The 11,242-nt window shown below is 34.0% G+C and overlaps 1 protein-coding gene across 1 annotated transcript in view; it reads right to left on the bottom strand.

Moving 5' to 3' along the window:
- Positions 1-8,063: 8,063 nt before the first annotated feature.
- Positions 8,064-11,242, bottom strand: part of LOC108744480 (LIM domain transcription factor LMO4-B) — a gene marked incomplete at its 5' end in the record, with an annotated part of 151,005 nt that continues 147,826 nt past the window's right edge. Inside the window, 1 exon segment of the mRNA XM_018480268.2 lies at positions 8,064-8,416. Coding sequence (XP_018335770.2) covers positions 8,089-8,416 — 328 coding nt within the window. The 3' untranslated portion in view covers positions 8,064-8,088.

Genomic DNA, 11,242 nt, shown 5'->3' with positions numbered 1-11,242 from the left:
AAAAATTATAATGACCTTTGGCACTCCAGATATTGAATTATTTGCTTCAAAATTTAATGCAAAAAATCTGTTTCAGGCGGGGCCAAACCCCAATTCTGCTTTTATTGACGCATTTACGTTAAATTGCCAAAATAGGTTTTTTCTATGCCTTCCCACCCTTCCTTATCATTGATAAAGGCATACAACAGATCCGCTTAGAGCAACAGGTGTATTAATAGTAACAAATTGGTCAACACAATCAGGGTACCTGCTCTTTAAGGAATTACTTATAGCCGAATCCATTATTTTCACTTCCGATGATAATCTACTCATACTCCTTTGAGAGAGAGACATCCCATCACCAGGACGCTTTCGCTGGTAACGAGGAAGTTATCAGCATCGCGATGAAACAAAAACTGAAGAAGTCATCCATCTCAGAAAAACCTTAAAGCAGTATACCATTTGTTATAAGAAATGGTGGAAATTTTGTATAGAAACAAAACATAATCCATATCAGTATACCTTACACACTTCGTTAATTTTTCTGCAGGATAATGTTAACAAAAACCTTTCATACTCATCACTTAATTCGTACAGGTCGGCCTTATCCCTCTTATTTTCCATTAGGCCTAAGGAGGAAACTATTTTGAAACGTTTCTTTAGGAGTATATACAATAAAACCCAACTACACCTACATTTGCAGCAACTTCAGATCCATAGCCTGTCTTGTTTCTCGGGGCGATTTACTCCTCCCCTACACTTCTTATCACTTCAATGCCTCTCTGAAAAATTAGTTACCTTGCTTTTGCTAACATCAGGTCAACGATTGAAAACAATTTCAATGTATATCAATAGATAATATTTTTCAAGCTACCGAAGAACTCGAAACAATTCCAGCAAGAATAAACACTTCTGGCCTTAGAAGAAAACAGCTTTACTTGGCGTTCCCCCTTTTACAAGGGAAACCAGAACTATATGTACCATTCACACTACTACAATAAGGAAAAATAACAACCACTAACTGTAATACATTAATCATAACTCATAAGAAGTTATATCATCCGGCCTCTACTCAAACTAGACAGAGGGGTAAAGACAGTTTTAGTTTACTTCAGCAGTTTTTTGATCAGGGATAGATATCGATACGATTCGAAATAGTGCGGATTGGACAGAGAAATGTCAGGTTTTTTCATAGTTTTTACAACATACCCCTGGCCAAAATGCAGGAAGGGTTTGCTAAATGTATCCTAACTTATACCAGTAACGGTTACAAGTCCTGCTTAATTTTAAGGAATTATTATTGCTATTATTACATTCTAAGGTTAATACACTAAATATTAATTGTTAATTGAAGCTCCGTTAAAACTATTAATAAATACCTACTTTTAATCGCCCTGGAATTCCTTCACCTGTGAACATCTACCAATACTATCATGGAAGGACGGAGATGCGAAGAATAATTATAAGATTGATTGACTTACCTGGTAAGGAAGATCAATCTTGATTATTCGAGCATCGTAGTCCTTCCATGATAGTATTGGTAGGTTTCATTTGATGCCTATCGACGCACAACAGTTTAAAGAATGTGTAAACAAAATAGAAAAACACCCCTGTCTCCACCTCATCGTCACACGGTGCTCCAGTTCATTTTGTTGTGTTGTGACGTACGCAGTGCTGGTTAGGGGTAAATGAAACCTACCAATACTATCATGGAAGGACTACGATGCTCGAATAATCAAGATTGATCTTCCTTACCAGGTAAGTCAATCAATCTTATAATTTTTTAGATTAGATTAAGTGTGATTGTCGATATTTATGTTACAACCAGCGTAATAGTAGTTTTTTGTTCTTTTAATGTTGTTGTAAACTTGTATGTGTACACAGTGTATACGTAATCAGTCGAACTATTGGAAATTATTCGGTGTGCCACAGTCATCACATAGGTCAGTGTAGAAAAGTACATAGTTGTTACAGTGGTGTACAATGTTAATGTAACTGTCAAACTGTACAGTCATCGATGTCTTCAGAGAGGACTTCCTCACCGACAAACAGTCGTAAATGCGATATAGATATAAAAAGAATCCAGCAATAATTTTGGTAGACGCCTGGAAGTCTGTCCTTTAGCATGCGGTTAATAATATTCGGAGTGCACGTACGTATGTGTATGTTTATCGATGTTATAATATTTTCTTCTAACGGGAAGATATGGCTATTGGCGAACCACCCATAAAAAAAATAGGTAGGTAAAGCATATTGGCAACACCTCAATGTTGTTTTAGAAATCAGCTTTATAATTAATAAAATTACATTTACGTATTCAGAAGATGTTAATTTACCTATTAATATTTAGTTAACGTTAATTATATCTTTTTCTTCTGTTCTTAATACCATTTTGACGTGTATTTTAATATATGCAATGAACAATGTTGTTTATTTGGTTAATTTTTATGGTAATGGCAGTAAAAATATTATCGTGTGTAGTAGTAAACTGTTGACACTGTTTACGTTCTTCGTCAATGTAGTTGTTTAGTTGTTATCGCAACTGGCTGTACTAATACCTGTGTTGGCAATTCACGCCAAGGACCGGCTTCGGATTATAATTTCTTCTGGTTTTCTTACAATTTTATTTTGTCCCTTAACCACGCTGCATTCTCACTATGCGATTCCCTATTGCATCTAATTAAAAAAACCGTCAAACGTAGACTATAATATGCCTTAATAAAATCGAAAGAGAATTTGATTTTGCATTCGACGATATCAAACGAACATAGCTTCCCATTTGAATAAAATGTGTTGATGTTGGAAACATTTAAAATTTGAACATTACTACTTAGTGTAATGATTTAATGAGCTTTGAAAGAAATTTTTAAATAGAAAGCCAAGTGCGTTTCATGCTTTTTTCAACAGCGACATCTTTTTATCGAGTATAATTGCTGAGATATTAAAATTTTTGAAGGTACTACAAACGTCAAATTAATAGAAATGACTAAATAACTCCAAAAAGACATCGAGCAGGCAAAAACTATGCTTAACAAACCGAACATTAAAATCGATGCTGAATTCAAAAATGTAATAAAATACAGGGTATTCCTTTTAAAATAAGGCAGCTGATGTATACTTCTGGTATATCCGGAAGTCCGCCACCTCTGAAATTATTTTCCGCAAATAGATCAATAGACTAGGAACATTTTTTATTTGAAACATTTTCTTTCAATTAAGCGGCAAGACCGCCAAAGAGCAAGGCGCGCTTAATGGACTACCCTGTAAAGTTGATGTTTCAGAAAGTAAGACTATTATGATTGAACAGGACTACCATATTTCATGATAATTAAAACATTGTGAGTATTAAAATTATATTACATCAACTGACGATTTAATTACATATATTAATGTAAATTTATTTTCCGATATGATTTATTATAACCAGTCTGAGGACAGACTGATGTTCAAGATGGTCGTTTATTAGATGCGAGTTCCTGATATAAGTTCTACAGAAGGCCATGCTGACAAAAACAATGTTAGTAGAAGAGAGAGTTGTTATTATTAATTATTATTCATAATTCTTGTTTTGAAGTGTGAGACAGAAATATTAATAAACATTATTTCAAAGAATCTAACAAAAACAACCATCAAAATTGAAATACCTAAAGGTTAATTACAAATTTAAGAAATCAAATAAATATAGTTATTAATCGTAAAATGTAGCAGGTGAAACAATTTACAATAGTTTTAAAGTTAAACAACTTTTGAATCAATTTTTCAAAGTAGTTTTATTTTTTTTTATTATTATTATTCCTTTACTTCATCATAATATTTGCCATCATCTACACACGCCTTTTTATGCTTTCTGTCTCGTACATAATCTTCTATCATTCTTCAAATCAATCTTTAATTTTTTTAGCTACAAAATTCATTGCATTACTTTCTTGCTTGGTTTACTGTACGGTTATAATGTTTTTTCCGTGGGTGAAATAAAAATTCCCGAGTTTTAAAAGAAGTCATTTTTGATTTTTTAAATAAGGTACATTTTTAATAATAAATAGATGGATAACATTAAAACTTAAAAACCTTATCTTTAAGTATATTAAGTTATATTTTTAAACTGCTGCAGCAACATCGGCTATCATGATATGTACATATTACAAACTGATATTATAAAAGAAAAAATAATTTTAAACGGAAAACTCAATACGACTACGTCCTATATGGACGGTACTCAGGGGACTAACTGCTAACCAAAAAACCAACCATAACCTAAACCAACCTGGTCGAATTTAAAGTCACTCCAAATTATTTTACTATGTTAGATGTAGTTCACTTATATTAAGGTAGGATGGATTACATTTTCTTCAATAGGTAAAAACTCAGGACACTAATTGTTATTCATCCTTCCTTTAAGAACTTAAAAACCTAACCCAACCAACGCTTACCATATTCGAATATAAAATAACTCCAAATTTTTTTACTGTGTTAGATAAGGTTCAGTTGGTTGGATTAGGTTACCTATTCAAATTTTCGAATTTTCATCTTCTTCAGTTTAAAAACACTTTTTTAGTCGACCCACTCCCACCAAACCACCTATAAAAAACATAATGCAGCTTGGTAATACCTCAATAATGTAGAAATTTACCTTAATAAGATTACAATTATTTACATAATGTTAATTTACCGATTAATATTTACGTAACTTACATTTTTTTTTTCTTTTATGTTCTTACATTTGTAAGTATTGCTGTAATGTACTTATTCTTTCAACATATTACGTGTAGTACTAAATTGTTTATGTTTATTTGTTTATACTGGACGGAAATGTTTACTTCTTCCATCCATATAGTTGCAGAGTTTTTAACGCACTACGCTATTCACTGTCAGTGTTAGAAACCTATGTTGCCAATTCACGGACAGGACCGGCTTGCCTTTAAACACTGTTGAACACACCGTAGGATTGTTTTTTGCATCTACTTTACACCCTCCTATGCTAGGGGTTTATTTCTGTTACACCCTATATTAATGAACTTCCTTATTAAATCAAAACTTTATAAACCATTTTTATCATATAATCCACATTATATATTTTATACAACTGAATCCAATTAATGTTCAGTAAAGTATTATTAACGGCATCAAAATTAGTTTGTTTGAAATTATATCTAAAATATTCTAACTACTAACTAATTACCTATTAATATTTAGTTAACGTTAATTATATCTTTTTCTTCTGTTCTTAATACCATTTTGACGTGTATTTTAATATATGCAATGAACAATGTTGTTTATTTGGTTAATTTTTATGGTAATGGCAGTAAAAATATTATCGTGTGTAGTAGTAAACNTATACAACTGAATCCAATTAATGTTCAGTAAAGTATTATTAACGGCATCAAAATTAGTTTGTTTGAAATTATATCTAAAATATTCTAACTACTAACTAATTTTCTAATTTCATTACATGTACAGTACCAGTTATTGTAGGATGATAGTCGTATTCACGTATTAACAGTGGAGATTTGTAAATTTTTAAATCAAAATTAGAAAAACATAAAGTAATATAACAACTTAACTCTCAGAAAGTCTAATTTTCCGTCAATAAGGGTGAGAATAATATAAATTCGATTGACTTACCTGAAGAAATTGGTTCTACGCAGGCCGCCTGCGTCGCCAAATACTATTAGAGGCATCACCGTCGGCGTCGTTATCGTTTGTAGTTCTTATTCAGTCGCGACTTCTTCTCGGTCGTCCAACTTTCCCTTTACGTACCGTCGGCGCTGCCGCGGAATTTTTGAGGAGCTTATGCCAGTCCTGTTCGCAAACAAGGCTACCGGCTAACATGTAATACCGATCACCTGGCATCAGTTGTACACCGCACTTGCTACACGCGAAACACTTTAGATGAAACACATGGTGCGTTGGTATACCGCCTCCTTGTTGACCACCTCTTTGACCACCTTGACCAGGTGACGGGGGCACGCCACTGCGCATCACATATTCACTAGCAGGGATTTTTTGACCGCAAGCAGAGCACGCACCTGAGCCAAACATCCTGAAAAAATAAAATACAATAGTAATATCCATATAACTGCCTATTTTAAGCTCACAAGGTTATTTGTATGTTATTAATACTAAAACGATCATTAAAAGAATCTTGTCTGTATGTCTGTATGCATGGGCTACTTTTCTAAACAGCTTAACCGACCGTTGCACATGAATTCCATCTTGATAACGGGGTGATATTACTACCGCTTATCAATTATTAGACAAAGTAAATACATGAATTCCGTCCCGTTGCAGAAGTTGTAAAAAATTATAGTAGCAAGAAATACATACAAGGAGTGAATTGTTGCCAAATGAACTCACTCGTCTCCCCGTTCGTCGTACACGTTTTAGTTATTATGCCTATATTAGACGCAGTTCAACAAATAAAAAACGCTAATAGCAGCCAAAAGAATAGGAGAAAAGAACTCTATGGAATTCAATAAGCAATAACGAGATAGATTGGTAGGGCACCTTCTCAGGCATGAAAATTTAGACAGAGACAGAAACGGGAGTTGGGAGGAGTAGATGTAGACCTAGATTAGATTACTATTCGCATATAGTTAAGGACGTGGGTTGCTATACTTTTAGGGAAATGCGAAAATTAGGTCAGGATAGAAAAGAGTGGAGGTGGGTGTCCAACCAGTGTTAGGATTGACGACCTTATTATGATGAATAGCAGCCATTATGAATGTGTTTCTCCCCAATTGTCGAATATTTGAGAGGTGGGAGAACTTTTATCCGCCAAAACCTAACCTAACCCAAGTTCGTACCTTTTCAGAACTCCAATCAAGTCGCTTTAGTAAATGATACGTAGGTACCAGTAGAAAACAGCGATCTTATTAATAATAATATGAACATATCATGCTACATACCAAATGTAATATCTAGCAACGCTGCTGTCTTTTTCTGCAAAATGTCACTAATGGGACGGAATTCATAGATAACTAGCAGCGAAACCCGGCGTTGCTCGGGTTAAAATACATCCCATGTTAATGGTATATAAAATTTTTAAGGATCCACTTTTTAACGTAGATAATATAGATTTCTATCTTAGATACCACCCTGTACCTTTATNAAATTTTTTTACTGTGTTAGATAAGGTTCAGTTGGTTGGATTAGGTTACCTATTCAAATTTTCGAATTTTCATCTTCTTCAGTTTAAAAACACTTTTTTAGTCGACCCACTCCCACCAAACCACCTATAAAAAACATAATGCAGCTTGGTAATACCTCAATAATGTAGAAATTTACCTTAATAAGATTACAATTATTTACATAATGTTAATTTACCGATTAATATTTACGTAACTTACATTTTTTTTTTCTTTTATGTTCTTACATTTGTAAGTATTGCTGTAATGTACTTATTCTTTCAACATATTACGTGTAGTACTAAATTGTTTATGTTTATTTGTTTATACTGGACGGAAATGTTTACTTCTTCCATCCATATAGTTGCAGAGTTTTTAACGCACTACGCTATTCACTGTCAGTGTTAGAAACCTATGTTGCCAATTCACGGACAGGACCGGCTTGCCTTTAAACACTGTTGAACACACCGTAGGATTGTTTTTTGCATCTACTTTACACCCTCCTATGCTAGGGGTTTATTTCTGTTACACCCTATATTAATGAACTTCCTTATTAAATCAAAACTTTATAAACCATTTTTATCATATAATCCACATTATATATTTTATACAACTGAATCCAATTAATGTTCAGTAAAGTATTATTAACGGCATCAAAATTAGTTTGTTTGAAATTATATCTAAAATATTCTAACTACTAACTAATTTTCTAATTTCATTACATGTACAGTACCAGTTATTGTAGGATGATAGTCGTATTCACGTATTAACAGTGGAGATTTGTAAATTTTTAAATCAAAATTAGAAAAACATAAAGTAATATAACAACTTAACTCTCAGAAAGTCTAATTTTCCGTCAATAAGGGTGAGAATAATATAAATTCGATTGACTTACCTGAAGAAATTGGTTCTACGCAGGCCGCCTGCGTCGCCAAATACTATTAGAGGCATCACCGTCGGCGTCGTTATCGTTTGTAGTTCTTATTCAGTCGCGACTTCTTCTCGGTCGTCCAACTTTCCCTTTACGTACCGTCGGCGCTGCCGCGGAATTTTTGAGGAGCTTATGCCAGTCCTGTTCGCAAACAAGGCTACCGGCTAACATGTAATACCGATCACCTGGCATCAGTTGTACACCGCACTTGCTACACGCGAAACACTTTAGATGAAACACATGGTGCGTTGGTATACCGCCTCCTTGTTGACCACCTCTTTGACCACCTTGACCAGGTGACGGGGGCACGCCACTGCGCATCACATGTTCACTAGCAGGGATTTTTTGACCGCAAGCAGAGCACGCACCTGAGCCAAACATCCTGAAAAAATAAAATACAATAGTAATATCCATATAACTGCCTATTTTAAGCTCACAAGGTTATTTGTATGTTATTAATACTAAAACGATCATTAAAAGAATCTTGTCTGTATGTCTGTATGCATGGGCTACTTTTCTAAACAGCTTAACCGACCGTTGCACATGAATTCCATCTTGATAACGGGGTGATATTACTACCGCTTATCAATTATTAGACAAAGTAAATACATGAATTCCGTCCCGTTGCAGAAGTTGTAAAAAATTATAGTAGCAAGAAATACATACAAGGAGTGAATTGTTGCCAAATGAACTCACTCGTCTCCCCGTTCGTCGTACACGTTTTAGTTATTATGCCTATATTAGACGCAGTTCAACAAATAAAAAACGCTAATAGCAGCCAAAAGAATAGGAGAAAAGAACTCTATGGAATTCAATAAGCAATAACGAGATAGATTGGTAGGGCACCTTCTCAGGCATGAAAATTTAGACAGAGACAGAAACGGGAGTTGGGAGGAGTAGATGTAGACCTAGATTAGATTACTATTCGCATATAGTTAAGGACGTGGGTTGCTATACTTTTAGGGAAATGCGAAAATTAGGTCAGGATAGAAAAGAGTGGAGGTGGGTGTCCAACCAGTGTTAGGATTGACGACCTTATTATGATGAATAGCAGCCATTATGAATGTGTTTCTCCCCAATTGTCGAATATTTGAGAGGTGGGAGAACTTTTATCCGCCAAAACCTAACCTAACCCAAGTTCGTACCTTTTCAGAACTCCAATCAAGTCGCTTTAGTAAATGATACGTAGGTACCAGTAGAAAACAGCGATCTTATTAATAATAATATGAACATATCATGCTACATACCAAATGTAATATCTAGCAACGCTGCTGTCTTTTTCTGCAAAATGTCACTAATGGGACGGAATTCATAGATAACTAGCAGCGAAACCCGGCGTTGCTCGGGTTAAAATACATCCCATTTTAATGGTATATAAAATTTTTAAGGATCCACTTTTTAACGTAGATAATATAGATTTCTATCTTAGATACCACCCTGTACTTTTATAAAATTCCTTAATAATAGTAGATCGTTCTAGAATATTCTAGAATATTTGGACGAAATCTAAAAAATTCTAGAAATCCTTAATAATTAATTGCGGACATTTGGAACTTTCCAGATTATTCCAGATATTTCTAGAACTTACTGGACCATTCCATATCGATTTTAACAGTTGCACACAATTTAGAACTTGCTAGATAATTCCAGATATTTCTCAAACTTTCTGGAACATTCCATATCGATTTTTAACAGTTGCACAAAATTTGGAACTTTCTAGATCATTCCAGACATTTTTAGAACATTCTAGATCGATTGTAACAGTTGCACACCATCTGGAGTTTTCTGGATCATTTCAGAAATATTTAGAACTTTCCAAACGGTCTCATAAGTTAGAAAAGGACAGATATTTTTCACATATTCGGCACCCACAACCACCCACTTCCACCCACCGCCACCGCGACCAAACTCCCTTACTTTCAGCAGGAGACCAAGAGGTATTTACCACCCCAACGGGATGTTGATAGGAGTTCGTGGTGATAGAGAAAACCCTGTCTTTAGTATTATAAATATATATATATATATATATATATATACAGGAACAGGAAGTAGAAAGGAGTTACAGAGGTTTTTGGATACTAAGTACAACCAAAACCAATCAAAGTCGACAAAAGAACGTGCAACTTACTTGTAAAACAGTACAGCAGACGGAAAAAAAACTCTTGTTGCGTCCAACAGTTGTCCTTCGCTGATTCCTGTTGTTGTCCAGGCGTTGAGGAAATTGTTCGAAGAGTTGAAACTCACCAAGTCGAGAAACGAATACACTTTTCCCAACAATGTAACAAATTTATCCCACTTCTGACACCAAAATTTTAATGTCAGGGCTTCTGACACCAGGCAGTCTTTTCTATGTGTTTGCCGACACAATAACAATTCCTTAATAATAAAAGGGGCGAGCGAAGTAAGTTAAACTAATTTATTTGTCCCTTACTTTGGTACAGTGATGGTTGTACAATGTTAAAATTAGAGGTTCTGATTAAGTGAAGGTCTAAACTGCAACTGACTGATTGACTGACTTGAGTATGTTTTTAAATATACAACTGTTTTTACCCCCAAGATGCTTTTAGACATTTTTTACTTACGGTATTCGTTGAGACATAGAAAAATAAGGTTGAGAAGTGAAACTGCAATAAATCTATCAATAATGAATTTTGAAACTGAAATGGATATGTAAAAGAATCTTGAGTTTTCTCACAAGCGATAAACTAGAGGTTTTAAGTACACAGATGACAGAAACAAGCGAACAGCAATAGAATGAAATATGAGAAAAGGGGTGATTTTAAGCTAGACCAGGCTACAAATTAATGACACAAAAAAATGGAAAACGAAATGAATACAAGTTACAAGAAATATGATATAAGGTTAAGATTAGTGTTATTTGAAAGAAGTTATTGAAAAGTGCACTTTTAACATTAGATACATAACTTTGGTATTAAATAACATGGACCAGTGATAAAATATGAGAGGTATCTAACACCTCCCCTCTTTTGGAATTTTGGTGGAGATAAGTTGAACATCAAAATTTAAAACACATAATAAACAATTAAACACAATAATAATAAATCGTAACACAAAAGAAAATACGACAAAATACTGTTGTTTGAAGTTATAAGGTACTTACATATAAAATACTAGACAATACAGAGAAAATTAGATAAGAGACATTAATTATTTGAATTTATAAAATAGATATACATATATATATATA

This window comes from Agrilus planipennis, unplaced genomic scaffold (assembly GCF_000699045.2).
Source record: "Agrilus planipennis isolate EAB-ADULT unplaced genomic scaffold, Apla_2.0 scaffold29, whole genome shotgun sequence".
NCBI classification, from domain to species: Eukaryota; Metazoa; Arthropoda; class Insecta; order Coleoptera; family Buprestidae; genus Agrilus; species Agrilus planipennis.
The sequence above is the reverse complement of the archived record's forward strand: the minus strand, read 5'-3'. Positions and strand labels throughout refer to the sequence as shown.